Source organism: Typopeltis vanoorti, chromosome 18 (assembly GCF_054136105.1).
Source record: "Typopeltis vanoorti isolate ZY-2024b chromosome 18, IOZ_Tvanoo_1.0, whole genome shotgun sequence".
In the NCBI taxonomy this organism is placed as follows: Eukaryota; Metazoa; Arthropoda; class Arachnida; order Uropygi; family Thelyphonidae; genus Typopeltis; species Typopeltis vanoorti.
The window spans coordinates 50,999,208-51,021,289 of NC_143566.1; the positions used below are offsets into that span (position 1 = coordinate 50,999,208).

Genomic DNA, 22,082 nt, shown 5'->3' on the forward strand with positions numbered 1-22,082 from the left:
AATAAAAATAAAAAACTTTACAATTAAAAATTTTAATTAATAAAGCTATTAAAAAAGGCTGTTAAAAAAAGCTTAGAAATGGAGGAAAGAGTATTTTAAAAGGAATGAAAGATCTAAAAGGTGACACAAAAACCGAAGATAAGGATATCCTATGTCTGGAGTAATTACTTAAATGAAAGAAGCAGTGAACAATACTAGAACATTTTCAAGAGAAATACTTTTTCTACTTGATACAGAAAAAGTAATCAAAACTTGAAATGCAGAAGAGAAGCTTTATTTGACCATAAATGCTTGATATGGAGGCATAAAATTTTGCAGTCACTACACTTCAGAGTGCCTGGTGAGAAGGTCGGTTTCCAGATGATTTGAATAGAGAAGTACAGAGGAATTTTTCTACTAGTGTTCCAAGTAAGATTTATGCAAGCATATTTGAAAAGAAGTTAAGAAAATTATGGAACAGAAACTTGGAGAAGAACAAGCTGGGCACAGGGCAAATAGAGGTTCTCAAGATCAGATTTTTACTTTAATACAAATAGTTGAGATTGTGTTGAATTTTTTCTTGACAATTATTCATAAGACTATTACACTTTTTTTATAATCTTTGTCAAGTAGCTTTATTTTATCCTCCTACATGTTTCGCCAATCTTTTTCTATTGGCATCTTCAGGGAATTCAAACTAGTAAGCTAAAATGAAGGTTACAGACTAGGTTATAACTGATAATTCTAATTCATACAAAAAATTGGTATTGTGCGTGACAATGTGCGTGTCTCGTTAACGTGATTTATTCGTTATGGCTCATTATGTAATTGTTATGAAAGTTCATTTCTTTGATGTTTAATGATCTGATAAAAGTTTTCCAAATTTCTGGTAAAATTAGACCTTGATTCTTGTTTAGGTTTTCAGTTTTACGGGCGACTGTAGCTGCTTCTTTAAAGGTTCTTGAATGGTAGTTATCTTCTATGTATGGCATAAGGCTCTTATCCCACTCAATATGATGGTTAGTAGAGGCAAAGTGGCATGAAAGGCCTGAAATGTCTTGTCTGTTATGTCTGACATATCCTATGTGTTCTTTCTTTCTCGTTTCAAAGCTTCTAGAGGTCTGACCTACGTAACTAATACCACATGAGCAAAGTATATTATATACTCCAGAGTACTTGTAGAATGGGTGAGGATCTTTCAGTGATCTTAAAAATTTCCGAATAGTGTTGATTGGTTTGAATGCCACTCTGATCTTATGTGGTTTTAAAAGGTTAGCTAATTTTTTGGAAAGGTTGCTGACAAAAGGAATCGTAACTGTACTGATGTATTGGACGTCATCACGTTGTTGATGTGGTATATCAGTAAAGAGAATCTTGTTATAGAGTCTTTTTGGGTAACCATTTAAAGAAAGTTCTCTGGATATTGTGGTTAATTCCGTTAGTAGGTCATCCTTGTCTGTCGTATACTGTATAGCTCTTTTCTTGAGACTATGGATAATGCTAAGTTTCTGAGCTATGTGATGAGCTGAGTTGAAATGGAGGTAACGTCCAGTATTTGTAGGTTTTCGGTATACAGATAGGTTGATACTATTATTGGATTGTTTCTTTATTAAAATGTCAAGGAATGGCAGTTTTTTATCTTTTTCCATTTCTAATGTGAATTTGATGGTATTGTGGAAACTATTGATTTGGTTGAGGTAATTCATTAGTTCTTCTTTCGTATGATCCCAAATGATAAAGATGTCATCTACATATCTGTACCAAATTTTCGGTTTTGGAATGATCTGGGTTAAGATTTTTTTCTCTAGATCTTCCATGAATAAGTCAGCACAAGCAGGTGATAGGGGGCTGCCCATAGCTAATCCAGTGAGTTATTTGTTTTTCGCCAAATAAAATAGTTAGAAGTTAAACAGTGATTGAACAAAGTAGTGACGTTTTTAGGGAATAAGTTGTCTAAGATGTTGATGACTTCACACACTGGAATGTTAGTAAACAGAGAAGTAATGTCCAATAAAGTAAAAAATAGGGATGTTTTTTATTTTATCTATAAAATGTTTTGAGTTTTTAATATAAGTATCAGAGACGTGAATGTGTTGTTGTAAAATCTTCGCAAGATACTTTGATAGTTGGTAAGTGGGAGAATAGATTTCATCAACTATTGGGCATAATAGTATACCTTCTTTATGAATTTTTGGAAGGCCATACAATCTAGGAGTAAGTGGGTCCATAGATTTTAGTTTTTTTATAATTTCTATAGGCCAGTTATTCATTCTACGTAATAATTCATTGGTGTCATTATGGTTTTTAGTGGTAGGATCTCTACTGAGAACTTCATATACAGACCTGTCAGATAATAGATTTTTAATTTTTTCTTCATAATCTGAAGTATTTAAAATAACTGTATTTATTACCTTTGTCGGCTTTGAGTATGATGATATCTTTATTATTCCTTAATTTGAGAAGCGTTCTTCTTTCCATTTGGTTAGAGTTGGTGTTAGGAGATCTTGACTGAACTGAAAGCATTATGCTACTTTTTAATTGTAAGTCATTAGCTATTGGAACTGGTAGTAATGAGAAGTCTTTTTCTAAGTTGCAGATGAACTCTATTTTAGGAATGACAGTGCGTTTTAAAGCAAAATTGAATCATTTTTTGAGGATAGAGATCTCAGGTTTACTTAAAACGTGCTTAGATAGGTTAATTATCACTTGGTTATCTGGTAGAGAGACGGTTTGCAGTTGCTATGATTATCATACAGTAAATTATATTATATTATATTATAATATAATATAATATAATATAAATTATACTAATATACCACATCAACAACATGATGACGTCCAATACATCAGTACAGTTACGATTCCTTTTGTCAGCAACCTTTCCAAAAAATTAGCTAACCTTTTAAAACCACATAAGATCAGAGTAGCATTCAAACCAATCAACACTATTCGGAAATTTTTAAGATCACTGAAAGATCCTCACCCATTCTACAAGTACTCTGGAGTATATAATATACCTTGCTCATGTGGTATTAGTTACGTAGGTCAGACCTCTAGAAGCTTTGAAACGAGAAAGAAAGAACACATAGGATATGTCAGAAATAACAGACAAGACATTTCAGGCCTTTCATGCCACTTTGCCTCTACTAACCATCATATTGAGTGGGATAAGAGCCTTATGCCATACATAGAAGATAACTACCATTCAAGAACCTTTAAAGAAGCAGCTACAGTCACCCGTAAAACTGAAAACCTAAACAAGAATCAAGGTCTAATTTTACCAGAAATTTGGAAAACTTTTATCAGATCATTAAACATCAAAGAAATGAACTTTCATAACAATTACATAATGAGCCATAACGAATAAATCACGTTAACGAGACACGCACATTGTCACGCACAATACCAATTTTTTGTATGAATTAGAATTATCAGTTATAACCTAGTCTGTAACCTTCATTTTAGCTTACTAGTTTGTATTCCCTGAAGATGCCAATAGAAAAAGATTGGCGAAACATGTAGGAGGATAAAATAAAGCTACTTGACAAAGATTATAAAAAAAGTGTAATAGTCTTATAAATAGTTGAGAAATTGTGGGAATATAATTAGGATCTGTACTTTAGTTTTGTGGATCTGGAAAATGCATACGATAAGGTGCCTTTTCAAAAGCACTTCAATTATATGGGTTAAATGGAACATTATACAGAGTAATAAGTGGTCTAAGTTGTCTGTCTGCAGTTAGAATTGAAGGAAATACAGGAAGATAGGTTGATGTAAAATCAGGAGTAAGACAAAGATGCACATTATCTCCACTCTTATTCATCATCTATATGGATCACATTATGAAAGACAGTGGCATTAGGCCTGATATTAGAATTGGAGATGTCAAACTCTTAGCTCTTTGCTTTATGCAGATGATTTCGAAGAATTATCAACACGTTAGCACAAGAATATTTTAAAATTGCCAAATATATCAGTCTGAAATTAACAGACTATCATCAGTGGCTTGATAGGATCAGTTTTTACAAGGTGGAATACAAACAATTGATCATTCAAAAGTAGAACAAGCCACGTGATGTTATATTGCTAAGCACTAAAGAGAGGTAAATTTCATCAGAGTGATGAATCAATTCACAATTTCATACAACAGTCTTAGTTTATAAATTCAATTAATGATAACATTAGACTAATGTAAGAATTAGGTCTCGATTGAAAAAAGAAAAAAAAAACTTAGTGTGTTATCGGATAACTTTGTATTTTTAACATATATTATACCTAAGGTAAAAAACTTTCTACATCTATCTCTCATCTTAAGATTTTTATTTAATAAGATCAAAGCACCTTTTGGTAACTTGTTTTGGTAAAATACTTATAAGCTCTATTACTTAACCTTGGTATTTCTTAGCCTGGCTCCCACTGATGAGACCTCAATAAAGGTCGAAACCGGTCTGGATAGTGGCCCCTTTCTTTTAATGCATAGCATCATACATCTCCTCAAGGAGATGGGCTTTGCATTAAGAGTAAATATTAAGAATAGTGATGAGAGCTTATTCTAACTTTACCACGAGTTGCCTAGACTTGTACTACTTTACGGTCAGTTAGACTTGCATTACATGTAAGCTCAAACTTAACTTATTTGTCTGTTTGCTTACTTGGGAAATGGAGTAAAAACCAAGTTTAAAATAACTTGGTATCTTTAACATAAACTTTCCCATATTTTTGACAAGGATAGGCAATCATTTCAATTCAAGTTAGGGCATTGAAGTAAGGCCTCAGCACTTTCTTTGAATAGGCATTTGAATTTATAGCAACGTCTGTGTAGAAGGTGAGTCCTGGACCAGAGAATGTTGTCACTTGTCTCTATCCTGTGTTGTGCCAATCCAGACTTATTGGATTTGTTGTGAAGAATGTACGATTAATGTTCTAGTATTTTTTTTTCTAGAGAGTGTCCAGTTTGTCCAAAGTACAACAGATTACAGTTACACAGAACTTGATGTACACCAGGCAGTGACATAGTTGAGCATTTATCTTTAGAAGAGGGGAAGTGGCTGGATGTTTTATTAATAGGGATATAAGTGACTGTTAAATCGTATTTCTTCAGAATTCTTGAAATTGGCTCTGAAATTATGGAAATATATGGAATTGGAACTCGACGTATTGATTCTTTGTTGTTCTGGATTGGATTGTAGGAATTGAACAGATGTTTTGTAGTCTTTTTGGAGAAGCCATTTAATTTCATGTAATGTTTGATAGTGGAAAGTTCTTTCTGTAATTCATGGGGAGTTGAGCAATTAGTTCTAGCTCATTGAATTAAACATTTTATGATTTCTGTTTTTTGATAAGGATGATGAACAGATTGTTTGAGAATGTAACGTCCAGTAAAAGTGGGTTTTCTCTAAACTGTTGTTGTCAGAATGCGTGAAGGCGAGTAGATGAAAAGGATGTCTAAAAAGGATAACTTGTTGTCTTTTTCAGTCTCCATGGTAAACTTGATATGAGGGTGTAAAGAATTGATTTGGACTAAAAAGGAAGGTAAGGAAACTCTGTTGTGAGGCCACACTGAAAAAATGTTGTCTATATATCTAACCCAAAAAGAAGGTTGGGGGTATAGATGAAAAAAGGATGTCCTCTAGATACTCCAAATAAAAGTTGGCTAGAGCAGGTGAAAGTGGACTTCCCATGGCCATTACTTCTATTTGGTTGTAGAATTTGTTTTGAAACAAGAAATATCCAGAGTGCATCACGAAATCGAATAATTTTACTTGTAGGAAGATGTCAGCAAGTAAATGTCTCTTTGAGAGGTACATTCGTGAATAGAGAATAGAGATTCTGCATCGAAGCTCACCATAAGATCAGTAGGCTGTAATGAGATATTTTTTAACTTGTTTAAGAAATCAGAAGAGTTTTTCCGAAAGGAGTGTGATTTGCCTATATGTGATTTCAATAATTTCGCTAAATTTGGCTATGGAGTAAGTAGGTGAATCAATACAGTCAACTATAGGATGGGGAGGAATGGCTGTCTTGTGAATTTTTGGTAGATCATAAAACCTAGATGGTCTTGCAAAATATGATTTTAACCTTTCTATAATGTCTGCATCTAAACTTATAACCTCATCTAGAGGAAATTTAATTTCTTCAATTGTCTGTTAGTGGGTTTGTGATCAAGTTCTTTGAGCGATCTCGATGTAACAGAGAAATTTTTCTTCTGTAGTTTGAATAATCCATAATTACTTCTCTTTTCCCTTGTCTGTTTTAGTGATAACAAGGTGACTGTTGCTTCTTAAGGAATGTAGCGCTTTCTTTTCAGAAGGAGATATGTTGGAAGGAGGAGGCTTGGCTTTAAGTAACGTAGAAGCAACTTCTAGGCAGAGAAAATTAGCCTTTTCACTGGAGAGATGACATAGGTTCCGTTCAATGTTAACAAGGAAATCTAAATAAGGAATCTTTTTAGAGACTGTAGCAAAATCACGTCCTTTTGAGAGGATGAGTATTTCACTACTAGTTAAAGGGCGACTGGACAAGTTGACGACCCAATTATCTAGAACATGGAAAGGCTTGATTTGTCTAGAAACAAGGACATCGAATTTGCAGTTTAGATGTCGATTCTGTTTTTAAAATGAAAGTTGAATAGAGCATTTAGCCACATTAAGAACTATGTTGGAAAGTTGTGGGTCTAAGTTTGCAGAGATAAAAGTTTGGAGATCAGCAACTTGATGAATGTTAATAGCAAGATCATGTTTAGCTGCTTTGAGTTGATTACGGATTAAAGCTAAGCTGGTGTTCCTGTTTAGATATTATGAGCTCTAGGAGTTAATGGTTTCTTTTATCTTAGCAAAGTTAGGAATAATTCTTCACAACAAATCCAATGTCTGGATTGGCGCAACATGGAATAGAGACACGCCACAACATTCTCTGGTCCAGGACCCTCCTTCTACACAGATGTCTCTATAAATTCGAATGCTTATTCAAAGAGAGTGCTGAGGTCTTACTTCAACGCTCTAACTTGAATCGAAATGGTTGCCTATCCTTGTCAAAAATATGGGAAAGTTTAATCTGGATAACGCACTAAGTTTTTTCAATTGAGACCTTCTAATTCTTACATTAGTCTAATGTTATCTTTAATTGAATTTATAAATTAAGATTGTTGTAAGAAATTGTGAATTAATACCTATAATTTATTCATCACTCTGATGAAATTTACCTCTCTTTAGTGGTTAGCAATGTAACATCACGCGGCTCGTTCTACTTTTTGAATGATCAATTGTTTGTATTCCACCTTGTAAAAACTGTTCCTATCAAGCCACTGATGATAGTATGTTAATTTCAGACTGAAATGTTTGGCAGATATTAAAATATTCTTGTGCTAATGTGTTGATAATTCTTAATTTCATTTCACAAGTGTCTCTCAAGAATAGATGATTTCTAAACACATCTTGTGCTAGAAATTCCTAACCATATCTGGTGCAAGTCTCCAGGATTCTCTAACTAAATTGATAACAGCTGTAACAAATTTGGCATGAAAATCAACAATAAAAATACCAAAACTATGAAAAATAGGTACAAACATTTAACATGTCAACTGCATTCTGAATGGATAGCCTATAGAACAAGTAAAACATTTCAGCTATTTAGGCACAATTTTTAGTAACGACTGCAAATTAAACCTTGGAATAGACAACAGAATAAGCAAAGCTGATGTCATTGGTAGCCAGTTGAATAAATTTTTATGGAATAAAGGAGAAATTAGCCAAAACACTAAATTAGCTGTATACAAGACAGTGTTCAAACCAATTTTAACTTATGGATATGAGGGTTAGAAATAAAATACTTGATCAAAGACTAGAGGCCATTGATGATTATGCGAAAAATTAGGAGACTAAACAGATGGTATCAATGGCAGAATCATATTAAAAATTACGATATTAGTTAGGAACTTGATATTGTTAGCATTCAGTAGTGTGTGAGCAGAGCTAATCTCAGGTGGCATGGTCACTTAAACAGAATGGGAGAAGAAAGGTTAGCCAAACAGGTATGTGATGCCAAGATGGCAAGGAAGAGACGCAGTGGAATACCAAGGTCTAGGTGGATTGATTAGTGCTATACAGTCATGAAATGTTAGATATGACAATATTGGCGTGCAGACAGATCAGAGGATAGGAGATTAATAATGATGTAAAATTAATCTTGCTCTGCTGTTATAGATGGCCTGAACACCTCTTGAAGATAAATATCAGAAAATTGATGATGATGATGACCCTTTTTTACTGAAAATTTCACATGCTTGCCCCCCTCCCCTTCCCAGTTAAAACTGAATGATCACTTTTGCCTATTGTCAGCAATACATCTATGTTAGTAATCACAAGGTCTAGTACTCATGCTCCCCTAGTGCTTTCCATTACATGCTCACTTAGGTAATTGTTGTTAAGAAGTTGCATAAAGTCCATTTCCTTCCTTCTACCCACATGCCCTTTTCTCCTTCCAATCTATATCTTCATAAATAAAGTCATCCATAATAATTTCGTGCCTTCCAGTTATTGAATTTATTTGCTAATACATATTACCCACATCATCCTTTGCATTCCATGGCCTATAGCAGCAGCCAACCAAATATTTTGTCTTGTTAGCCTGTATCTCACACCAGACAACCTCAGATGCATTGCTTTCCATCTTGCTGTCCTCCTGTTGTACTCCCACACTTTTAGGATGCAACTCGTCTGATATCAGTAATACTGCTTTCCCATTTTTTCTGTCTGTCCTAAAAATGCTATAACCTTCACATTCTGTGCCAATAATTTTATCATCCTGTCAGCCACATCTTGCTAATACCAATAACTTTTGTCAAATAGGAATGAATCAGTTCTAAAAATCCTCCTTTTTCCTAATACTTCTGGTATTATTATATATAAATGATATAATCCTCATAGGCCCATAATTAACATTATCCTTTGTACTCACAATCCCATTCTTATTTGCTACCTCAGGAACCGAAGTCAGCATTTTCCCTCCAATCACACACTTATTTGCTTTATTGATGCTTGCATGTATTATCCTCATCTGCTTCCCAACAGCTCTAGTTGCTCCGACTTTGCACATCCAATTATACTATAGTCAGCAGCAATTTTTCTATACTCCTAACACCATATTCATTCATGTATAAACCATCGCCTTATGTAGGGTGTCCAAAAAAAACTTCAGAGTTTACATTGAAATTTATTTAATGACATTTTGAAGCATAAATGTATATAGCATATATTATCAAAGTACAATGTCACAAGTTTGATTACCTGTTAGTCGAACTCAATGTGTGCACCATTTACAGCCCTACAGACATCAAAACAGAATATCACGTCAGACCACACTTGGATAAGCATATCCATAGGAATTGCTTCTATGGTTGCTGTTATTTTATGGTGCAGTGGGCAAGGGACTGAAGTTTTTCTTTGATACACAATGCTTTTTATGTAGCCCCAAAGGAACAAATCCATTGTAGTCAAATTGGGACTGTGCAGTGGCCAAGTAGTGGGACCTCCTCTGCCTTTCCATTTTCCTTGGAATCAGTTGTTGAGCACAGTCTGCACAATCACTGCATAATATGGCGGGGCTCCATCCTGTTGGAAAACAAGGCCCTCCACAATCTGGGAAAATACCAAGTTCTCTAGCATTTTCTATTGGACCACCATACGATGGTCTTTTGAGGAATGCTCTGAGTGACAAAAACACCCCTAAGTGACATCAACAGCTCTTGGAAACAGGAAGTGTTTTAAAAGGACATTCACCAGGTAGGTCTACAAGTGTGGAAAATGTGGAACAAATTTGACTGTCTTTCCAGCGTTGCCCGAAACATTCGGTTCGTAGTGTGAGTCGTTAATTGAACATTCCTAAAAGCGCAGTGCGTGACTTTGTTTACAAGAGATTGAGACTTCCTGCTTATAAACTGTAGCTTGTTAATCACATCAAGCCTACTGATAGGCCACAAAGAGTTCAGTTTGTGACCACTATGTTAGACCTCGTTGCTGAACATGAACACTACTACTACTACTTCTAGAGCATTTTATTTTCGGATGAGGCAATGTTTCATGTGCATGGAGTTATGAATTGCCATAATTGTCGGGTGTGTGTGTGGGAGTGGGTCGGAAAATCCTCATGAACTGGTGGAGTTTGTCCGTAACAGTCTGAAAGTCACTGTCTGGTGCAGCATCACATCATCTCATTGTTGAGCTATTATTTTTCTATGGGAAGATGATTACGAGTGGAGCATACCTGGATATGCTAGAGAACTTTGCATTTCCCCCAGATTGAGAATGTGGAGGGCCTAATTTTTCAACAGGATGGAGCTCTGTCACATTATGCAGTGATTGTGCAGACTGTGCTCAACAACCAATTCCCAGGCAAATGGATAGGCAAAGGAGGTCTCATTGCTTGACCACCGTTCAGTCCTGATTTGACCACAAATGGATTTCTTCCTTTGGGGCTACATAAAAGGCATTGTGTATCAAAGGAAAAATCCAGTCCCTTGGCCACTGCGCCATAGAATAACAGCAACTATAGAAGCAATTCCTATGGCTATGGTCTGAGGTGGAATTCTGTTTTGATGTCTGTAGGGCTGTAAATGGTGCACACATTGATTTCCACTAACAGGTAATCAAACTTGTAACATTGTACTTTGATAATATATGCTATATACATTTATGCTTCAAAATGTCACAAAATAAATTTCATTGAAAACCCTGAAGTACTTTTTTGGACACCCTGTATAAGTCTTGCAGTCATCAGACTCGATCTGCACATCCAGTTTCTGGATGTGCAATGTAAAAGTAAAAGAGTTGATTGTTTTGGAAGATACAAATGATCTGAAAGGAGAAAAGTAGTATGGTATGAGGGAGGATATGAAAGAGCTAAAGAGAAGATAAGCAAAAGAGAAGAGTGAGAATAAAAATAGTGAGCTGCTAAGAAGGACCATGGATACATGGGTTATGTAGGAAGAACAGAGAGCAGTTCCTACATGACCCATGTATCCATGGTCCTTCTTAGCAGCTCACTATTTTTATTCTCACTCCTCTCTTTTGCTTATCTTCTCTTTAACTCTTTCATATCCTCCCTCATACCATACTACTTTTCTCCTTTCAGATCATTTGTATCTTCCAAAACAGTCAACTCTTTTACTTTACCTTTCTGCATCTTAATAGCATCACTAACATCATTAATCTTTGCACCTCTGAAACGATTTTGTCATTCCCTCACAAAGCACTCCTCTTATCCTTGAAAAAAAAATATGCAAAATTCTCACCTCGCTCTCATTATTATTCTTTTATAAATATTTCTTTCTTTTCCTTTATACCTCTTCTTTCATTCTTTTTTCAGCAGCACCACTAACCAAATGTTTATTCAGTCTGAATAAAAATGTAATGAGAGAGAGAGAGATAGCAAGCATACTATATCTCTCACATTACATCTAACTTCATTCTCTACACCATCCATGCTTTTATTTTCACCTACACTAGCATCCTTCTGGATGTGCATCTCCAACACTCACATATTGCTCTTACATCATCATGTCTTCCATTCACCTCTCCTTCACATATTCTTGGAAACTTCTTATGTCCTGTCTTATCATTATACTTCTCCTGGCCAAGCTTTCATTTGTTTTCTCATTCTCTTGACTCTCTTCTCTTATATTTCCTCTTGAACTTCTTATATTAGCTTATCTTAAGCATTTTAATTTCTCCATCCACTGTCTTTATCTAAGTCCTCAAATCTTCTACTTCCTTTCTGAATACCTCTATTTCTTTTTCCATGGTAGAAGCATAGGCAATGTAGGGCCACTGAGAAATGATAGGCAATCTCACAAGTCTTAGAATCCACAGTAAAAGTTTATGCTTTACTACTGTCAATACAGAACGAACTGTTGACCACTGCAGAGTTCTTCAAACACCCTTCCAAAGGCAGACTGATTTCTGTATCTACTTCTCCAGTTACGTTGAATTTAATCTAGAAGGTGAAGGAAATGGCAATCCCTAATCTTGACATACAGAATGATAGAAGAAATATCCTTATCAGATATCTGATTGTTACTTGGCTCAGTGTTAGCACGTACCTCAGAAATATCTGTACTATTGCTAAAAGTATTTGAATGGATGTTAAAAAATCAGGGAGTCAAGAATAATTGACTAATGCTCAACCATCTTCACATGCCTCTGATAATGTTAAAAATGTTAAAAAATCAGGGAGTCAAGAATAATTGACTAATGCTCAACCATCTTCACATGCCTCTGATGAGGAAGAGTGTGAAGTAATTCAACAATGGTAAGTTTGGGCTGATTGTTATCTGAAATACTTCTTGATGCTGCGCATCAGAAGGTAACTGTTTGTTGTCAATATCTGTGTTAATGGTGGTAACTATTTTGATAACTGTATCTTTTCTGGGTAGTGATCCATCCACCATTGCAGAACACTGACACATTAGAAAATGATTTCTTAGTCATTCTGGTGTTTATACATGAATGACTTTAAAAAAAAGCTTGAGTTAATGGATGGTTAAGTGGTGAGAACTCAGGTCTTCGTTCTCTTGTGATCGACATTGCCTTCTCATTAATATCCTCAAGCTTTCCTGTTGATACTACCTCTATGGTTCTTGACTTCACCTGTTTCTTTATACATTTATTTGAATTGTGAAGTCTTCCTCTTTTCCACCTACCTAATAGTGGCAATTCTGCCCCATGTTGTGGCCCAGTAAGAAGCAAGACCTGTACTCCTAAGCAAAAATCACATTCCTCCTGAAGATGAGATTGACTGTCATCATCATACAAATTTCTTAAAAAAAAAAAAAAAAAGGAAATAAAACAGTTACAGTTATAGAATAATGTTGTAGTTAGTGTTCCAAGTAAGAGTTATGCAAAGCATATATAAGAAAATATTAAGAAAAGTAGTTAAAGGGAAAATTGGACAACAAGCTGGATTTAGGCCAAATAATTTCCATGACCAGATCTTAACCTTATGATAAATAGTTGATATAATGATAAATACTAAATAAAAAATAAAAACATTGGAAATTTTTTCTCCTCAGTTAGACTATAATAAATTTAGTTTAATCCTTTATCCAAGTGTAAGCAAATAAAGTCTGCACCTGAAGTATCTTCAGGACTGAGGCAACTCGTAGTAAAGATGGACCAAGCACTCATCACTCCTTGCAGACATGTATAATGCTATGCATTAAGGGAGGGGCCTAAATCTAAATCCAGAGTAATTTAATAATAAGGTGAGACACCTTTTGGCAACTCATATAGGTAAAGATGACTTCTCCATTGCTTCCACCTTGGTATCATCACCTCTGGATCTGGCTCCCACTGACAAGACCTCAATAAAGGTTGAAACCGGTCTGGGTAGTGGCTCTTCCCTTAATGCATAGCATTATACATGTCTGCAAGGAGATGTGCTTTGCCAGGACCGTCGCTATGCTGGATGTTGCCCGCCTGCAAAGCTGAAATGGGCTCCCCCAAACAAATGGCAATTTATTTATTTATTTTTATTTTTGTCATAATCATGTGGAAAGAATTTACAAGAAAGAAATTAAATTACACATTTGTTCTTGAAAACATTTTATTAATTAAAATTTAAATTTACTAGTTTTGATATTAACAAAATTATCTATAATATTCTTAATGTCTAAGTTTTCACATATATCATTTTCAATAGCTATTAATGCTAGACTTTCAAGCCTTGTTTGTAACATACTTGTTCTTAAATAAGTCTTAATTAATTTAAGTTTTGAAAACGAATGCTCACCGCTTGCTATACTAACAGGTATTGTTAATAATATTCTTAAAACAATTGCAAAATTCGGAAAAGATATATTATTCAATACAATATATTTAAGAATATCGAGAGGATTTTCAATTTTTGAAGTATCGTTTCAGAAAATATCTGTATAAGATTGTATCTCGTCAAAGAGTTCCATGGCATTTATATCTTTATTTTACCATCTTTCAAAAGAATTTCTAAGTCGTTGCAGTTTTTTCTTAACTCTTCAGTATTAATTTGGAAAAGTCTATACAAAAAACTAAAATTATCAACGTGAGTTTTAAGTTGTTCAAAATGTTCGTTTAACGAAGTCCATGCAGTATCCAAAAGTGTATAAAATACGTTAACTTTAAATTTATCTTCTGGTGTTTGTGGCTGTTCATCAGGATGTTCGTATTGAAACTGACGTTTTTTCTTCCGTTATTGAACTTTTAATACAAATTTAAACTCTGTTTCTCCATCCACGTCTTCACTTAGTTGTTTTGCTATTTCAAGAACTTTTTTATAATTTGTATCTGATCGATATTCTGATATGAATTTTTTAAAATTTCCAATGGATCTTAAGACTAGTGATATATTCATATTTTTATCCTGAAGAGCTTTACTAACTGGATTTATTCTGTTAAGCAAATAGTCTCATATTATTAAAGAGCAGATGAATTTATAGTCTTTAATTTTAAGACAGAACTTCTGCTTCATTTTGAATTTCTTTATTGAAGTTGTCATTATTTAAAAATTCAAAAAGCATGTCATAAATTTCACCTAATTGATAACATAGAGGGCGAATTGCTTTACTTTTGCTTTCCCAACGAGTTTCCGATGGCTGTTTTAATGTTATATTTGATATAAATTTCAAAAGAATTGTCCAACGCTTTGGAGATGATGAAAAAATTATATATTGTACAGTTGCAAAAAAAACTAATTGTATCTGCATTTACTTTTGCTGTATCGTTGATCATTAAATTGAGAGTGTGCGCAGCACATGGAACATAGAAAGCCCGAGGATTTTTAGTTAAAAGTAAATTTTGAAGCCCATTTTTCTTTCCCTTCATATTTGTTCCATTATCATAACTCTGACCTCGCATGTCCTCAATAGGAATGTTCCATTTGGTCAGTTGTGCAGTTATTGTCTCAAATAAACCACGGCCTATAGAATCATCAACGCTTACAAAGCCTAAAAAGTTTTCATTGATTTTGACTATTTCATTAGTACAGCAAACAAAGTGTATGATAATAGTCATCTGTTCTGTTTTAATAGCATCAGGGGTGCAGTCCAAAATTATCGAATAATATTTGGATTCTCGAATTGATAATAAGATTTTATTCCTTATTGCATTACCCAACATTTCTATTTCATTTTGACTATCCTTACTCAAACAGTGTATGCTGTTGTTTTTTCGAAGGACTCTTTCAATATGATTTTCCATAACAGGATCAAATTTAGCAAATAATTCCACTAATTTTAAAAAGTTTCCATTATTTTTGTTATGTAATTTATCTGATGATCCTCGAAATGCTAAATTTTGACCACCACGGAATTTTATTATTTCTATTAAGCTTATTAAAACATTTAGCCCATGTTTCTTCTCCATATCGTACATAACTTGCTCCTGACAGTCAATAGTACTTTTGTTTTTTAACTTTTTTTTATTTAATTCTTTCCATTTTAAGAAGTCTTTCATATGAATTGAACTTGTTTCATGTCTATTTAAAGTTTTAAATAAATTTCCCCAATCATTGTACCTTTTACTAGACTGCTAGATTCAATAGATGAAAAAAGCTTACAACAAAAGCAGAAAACAGAATTTAAAGATTCAGAATAAATTAACCATGTTCTCAAAACGGTCTCTCCATTTTCCATTCTTCTGTTATAATAAACATCACTAAATGTACGTCCATTGATATTTCTTGGATATTGTATATTTTTCTTTTGAGTAGGTCCCATTTGAGTTAAAACTACTTGTAATTTATCATTAATTTTTGGCCATTTGGTTATATCTTCTAAATTTTCATAAATTAACGACTTGTCTCTCTTGTCAGTTACTTGTTCCAAGTGTTTCTCATTTAATTCCTGCGTTTGACTTTCTTCTTCTTCTCCAATTACATCATTATAAGAGCTTGTTGATGACCTGGGTTCGTCAACATCGATTTCTCGTTTGTTTTACTAGTCGATTTCTCTTTTGTTTTACTAGTCGGTATCATCAGAAGAATTTTTAATTTTTTTAAGAAAAGTACTAAGAGCTCCAACTTGTTTTTGAGCTAGTGCTTCTTTTGCAGCTTTTCGTTTTCGATTTTTTGCACCAGATAACTTTTTCTTCATATCCATTTGTTTAATTTATTTTTCAAAATAAACTGAAATTTAAGAAATTAGATTTAAAATTTTTATAGTAATAAATAATATAATAATTTTTTGGGTTACAGAATAACTTTTGAAAAAAAAAAAAACAGTCAGCTCTATATTTGAATTTATTAGAAGAAAAATAAAAATAAAACCTTTATAAAAACTCCATAATTACAACAGGTAATCGATGATATAATTAATAATAATACTTACCAAGAGGAACTGTTTACAATTACAGATATGCTGATTTTAAATGCCAAATGTAAGAAAACTCCGAATAATTTGTCTTTATTTCACCACTGTCTTATGAATACTGTTCGATTAACAAGAGTAAGTGAATCATACTTTGAGCCACGGGGATGAAACGGACCGTTATAGTTGTCAATCTTAAAATCCTATTCTGCTGACAAGGGCCGAATAGGAATTCCAGTGACAAAATCAGCACAGTGAGACTCTAAGGTCCCATAGAAAATACATTATGGGATAGGGTCGTTGCACATTATATTGACTCGCCTAATAATTATTACTTAATTTGTTTACAAAAATTTAAAGAAAAAATGAAACTTCATACTAACACTTCGAAGTGGCACCCACCTTGTAGTGGTGCCTGCCTGCAATGCAGGCCTGCTTCCGCCAGCCCTGTGCTTTGCATTATGGGAGATACTAAGACAAGGAGTGATGAGAGCTTGGTCCACCTTTACCATGAGTTGTCTCAGTCCTGAAGATACTTCAGGCACAAACTTTGTTTGCTTACACTTGGATAAAGGATTGAACTAAATTTATTATAAAAAATAAAAATAATAAATATTTTTTCCTAATTGTAATGTTATTTCGTTACTCTATTATAATTTTATCATTATGTCGTCTGCTTACACATTGATATTTAGATCTATGATAACTGATTATAGATATAGTTGATTAGTCATGAAGTTTAATAATGATCTTTATTTAGGTTTTGGTAATGCCAAAAATAAATATATGGTAGGATGCCAAGGAAAACACTTGTTTGAATCACTAAATCTCTGTGGTGTAAGTGGAATCTTATGTAGAGTAATATGTAGCTTATATTATGTCCTTATACTACATTACAAACCAACTGTCAGAATAAAGGGATGTACCACAAGATAGTTCGATATTAAATCAGGTATAAGGCAGAGTTATACTCTGATTTTCACTGTATTATACATGGATATGTATAATGTTATGCATTAAAGGAAGGGCCACTACCCAGACCAGTTTCGACCTTTATTGAGGTCTCTTTGGTGGGAGCCAGGCCAAGAAGTGGAGATACCAGGCAGAAGCAGTGGTGAGGTCATCTTTACCTGTAGGAGTTGGCAAAAGGATCCCACTGAAGAGACCTCAATAAAGGTCGAAACTAGTCTAGGTAGTGGTCATTCCCTTAATGCATAACATTATACATATCTGCAAGGAGATGTGTTTTGCATTATGGGAGATACTGAGATAGGAGTGATGTTAGCTTGGTCCACTTTTGCTACAAGTTGCCCAGTATTGTACTACCTTACCCCAGTCCTGAAGATATCATAAACAGTGTCATATTTTCAGACGCAAACTTTGTTTGCTCGTACTTAAACAATATAAACAATTATAAACAATAGATCATCTCTGGAAGTTGAGTAAGAGTGTAGTTAGTAGAGATGTGGGGACTAGATTTTTTGCTTGAAGAGTGGTGAATTAATAGAATGAGTTGCCAGGGTCAATTGTGAGTGCTTTGTCTGTGATTTTCTTGATTCTAGTTAATTTCTCTTTCTGCTCCACATAGTTGCTACGATGTTGAGATATATCTCTTATCTTTATCCACTGCTTTTTTTTTTTTTTTTTTTTAATAAAAGAATAGGTGCCAGTGCTTTGTTAGCAGGATAAATTGAAAATTAAAAGGATATGAAAAGAAAACTACAAAAAAAATTATTTACTGATATTTTTACTTCATATTGTGATAATGTATTTGGAATAAAAACAGCAAATAAGTATATAACAGTTTATTAAACATAAATTTATTATAAGTATATAAAAAATAAGTACGTATATGATAATTGTTAATAAAAATTTTATATAACAAAATAAGATAAATTTTATATATCTTAAGAATAATGAGTGAAAAATGTAAATTTCATTAAAAAATAAGTTTATTTGCATATTAGGTAAACAAGTAAAAAATTTAAAAAATTAACTGAATATTATAAATTTTTAAATGTACCACATCTGTATGATAGAGAAGCTATTTTTTTTCTTATTGCTTTTTTTTTTTCTTTGCTCAGTTTTGAAACTTGACCTCTTTTATATTATTACTTTTTTTGTTTTGTTTTGCTCACTTTATTTTTTTCTGTGGTTGTTGTCTTTGGAGTCCTGTTCCACTGACAGTGAGCTTTGTTTGACAGGTCTGTAAGCATGCATTTGTAAAACTTGATGTAGCTTGGAAATACCAAAGCGCTTTACATCGATTTTTACAGACGTCAAGTCTCATGAGATTGTTAAAAAAAACCTTGTATATCTCTATATATTTTATGCTAAATATTAATGTAAATAACCCTATGGGAATTGACTGTACTTACTGCTTTAACAAAAATTTCTAGAATGTAAAAAACAAGGGTAATGCTTTGTCACCGGAGCTATGTATAAGAGCACAAGAAAGTTGTTTACGAATTAAGTATGAGAACGTTGTTTGCGAGCTCTGCATATAAACACCTTTTAGGTCTCAAAGAGATCGACAAGGTTCAGACAAGTTTCCACTGCCCGACAAGATAGAATTAAAGGAGTGCACAGAGGAGAAGAAAGAACGGGTCGTGAAATAAAAAGGGACTGAGTGAAACATCTGGGTCAGCAGTTAGAACCAGAGAGGTCGACAGTTAGAGGCAGAAGTTCCAGAAGTAGGATCCAGAGGACAGGATGTTATGGCGAGCCATGCCAGAGGAGAAGCCGATTGGAATGACGAGAGAACAGCCGATGTAAATACCCGAGGCAGTGTCGGTCGGATGTCTTTTTGCCGTGGGAGGTCAACCGAAGCTAAAAGCCGCAGAGCAATCTTCAAGCCCGTATGCTGAAACCTCTTGCCTGAGCTTTTCGAGTACTGGAAAATTGCAGTCGAAGCCTGCCAATATCCCGACGGAACGTCCCCTGAAGCAAGACTCCAGATGGAAGCCTAAGGCCCAAGATGAAAGGAAAAGCATAGGGACTTTAGTGCAGGACTTTTGGATGAGTGTGCGACACAGAGCCTCTGTAAGTTTGCTCCATCTTTTATTGTACATTCCTTTTGTAATCTAGGAGATACGTTATAGATGGACTGATAAGAAATAGTAATAAGAAGTGCTTATAAGAGAGTCCTCTGATTTGTTATTAATTAGAATATAATTTGTGGCATAACTTGGCATAGCTAGCTAACCTCTTTGTGAGTAAATTAGTTTCAATAATTTGATTTAATAAGCAGAGAAGTTTTTTTTATTTTTTTTTATTTTTAATAAGCCAAAAGGCTTAGTAAGTTCATGTTCACTTAAAACCTTGATATTCAAGGTCTACCTACTCACTGATGAGACCTCAAAAAAGGTTGAAACCAGTCTGGGTAGTGACCTCTTCTCATAATGTAAAAAACAATATATATACATCTCTTAGGAGCTGGCTTTTACATTATGAGAGAATATTAAAGTTAGTGAGGGAGCTTGCTCCACCTTTGCTCGGAGTTGCCTTGGTGTAGTACTACCCAAGTGATCATTTACACTTGGGCTTGCTGATAGTTTTTCGGCATGAAACTCTATGGATTTCGATCCGAGTTTCGTACCCGGCTTTTAAAACATAAAGGGATTTACCATCCCCCTATCTATTAAGCAGAGAAGTAATTGAGTAATTATATTGTATAGTCATTTAGTACTGAAAAGGGAAAGTTTGTTTCTTTATGCTAAAAGTCTAATGGATAGATAGAGAGAATAACTTCCCTATCGTTTAATTAATGTACTTTGTTATTAATGTAAATAAATGTGTTTTATGTATATGTCAATAGAGTGCCACCTGATCTCTTATTTTACAATGCACTGTTCCTAAATAAACGCGGATCTGTGAGCTGGAAACAACTAAGGCATTAAAAGCGTTGTTTAAGTACTTGAGAAACCACGACTGTTTATGTAAACTTTGTTGAAGGAATTTATGCTAGTAAGAGAGATCTTATGCCAATATAGAAATACTGGTGGCGCAGTCTTAACAAATAAATTTTCCAGTGTTCATAGGCATATGACTAGCAAATACGAAAGGCGGATAAACATAGTATGCAACAGAATAAGTAAGAAAGGTTACGAAAGCAAAAGCGCACTGCTAATTAGAATAAAGAGTTAATACCCCCATCTACAATAACACATAGACTTCAATCGTACACATTCTTACCTTCATTTTTTTTCCCTTTTGTACTCTATAATTGCAGTCCACTGTTGTTTTTTACTCATTCTGTTATTCCTCAATTTTTATCATTTATGAATTGCTCTAGGCTGCACTCCCTTGAGTTTTAATTGAACGCCTCTTCATTTGGTGTCTTTTCCACTATATGGTATAACTCAGTCTAACCTACACTACAACCTCTGATTTCTACTCATTTGGGTTCATTGGCTGATCTTTTCTTTAGCTGATCTTACTTTAATTAGTTTCTGCTCATTAGTTGCTAATCCTGTGAGAACTTTCCTATCATATGCTTTCTCTGCTCTCATCTGCAGATTTTTGTTCTAAAGTTTCATTGATGCCTTGGGATTTGTTCAGAACTGCTATGCGCACACACACACATTGCCTACATATTTATTTTCTTTTATCATGTTGGGATTATATTCTTAAATTCTTGGATTCGTTTTTTCCTTCCCTTTCATATATATTTTTAAAAACAAAGTTCCATTCCTCCTTTGTTTTACATGTACAATTACTTTTCTTGTATTCTACACTCCCCTGCTCTGTCTCTGTTACATAATTCTCTATGTAACATAATGATTTCTATTATGTTACTATTAGTTTTTTCTTAAATTTTTTTGCATTTCTTTTATTGGGCAATTCATTAATCTACAACCTGGTTCACACACACGCATAGATTATTTATTTATTTATTTTTTTTGCAGGATGGAGATTGATAGTTTAATACAAATGCTAAGTTTATATTGTTTTATAGATCAGAAACATAGCTGTTAAATATGCTTAGAAAAGGAGCAATTTTTTTAATTAAATGCTTGAGCAAACTTGTAAAGATAAAATGACTTCATGAAATAACTACCAGAAACTTTAGAGAAAAAATGAAGCAAACTAATAAGATATGATCTCATTTAAAAGAGAGAGAGATGGATTAGCCAAGATAACACAAAGAAGTTGGATAAAACAAGAATAGATATGGGAAATAAGTGCAGAATTGTGTCAAGTTGAAATCTGAGGTTGAGGTGAAAGAGGACAAGTCTTCTGTAAGGACTCTGTATATAAATGGTGGCTGTCAGCAAAGAATTATATCAAAGTAGTTTTTTTGAGTTTGTGTTATCAGATTTTTATGCTTTATATGTGTTTATTTTACCACATTCTGTAATGAGCTGAGATTGTCAGTGAGCTTTAATTAGATGATGTTTTATGATAAGCTGTATATTAGTTAATTTTTGTGTTTAGATAGAATTGTAATAAACTGCCAAAAATAAAAGACAGTCAGAAGATAGGAGTTAGTTGGGCTGGTGTACAGATTTTTCAAACAATTGGAGGGATTCGGAACCTTTAGAAGTTAATAGAACAGTTAAACTTACGACTTCCATGCATTTTACCAGCATAAATTTGATATTTCCTTTTCTTATATTTACAGCCTCTGCAAATCAAAAGTATCGTTGCACCTGAAGGAGTAAAAGGATACATTTACATTGAAGCTTATAAACAGACTCACGTTAAACAAGCTATTCAAGGTGTGGGTAATCTTCGGATGGGACAGTATCAGCAAACAGTTAAGTATAAGTGT

At 33.9% G+C, this 22,082-nt stretch overlaps 1 protein-coding gene across 1 annotated transcript in view; it reads left to right on the forward strand.

Annotated features, from left to right (window-relative positions):
* Spt5 (Transcription elongation factor subunit Spt5) overlaps positions 1-22,082 on the forward strand; it is a 428,434-nt gene that overhangs the window by 95,490 nt on the left and 310,862 nt on the right. Inside the window, 1 exon segment of the mRNA XM_090408290.1 lies at positions 21,933-22,067. Coding sequence (XP_090264416.1) covers positions 21,933-22,067 — 135 coding nt within the window.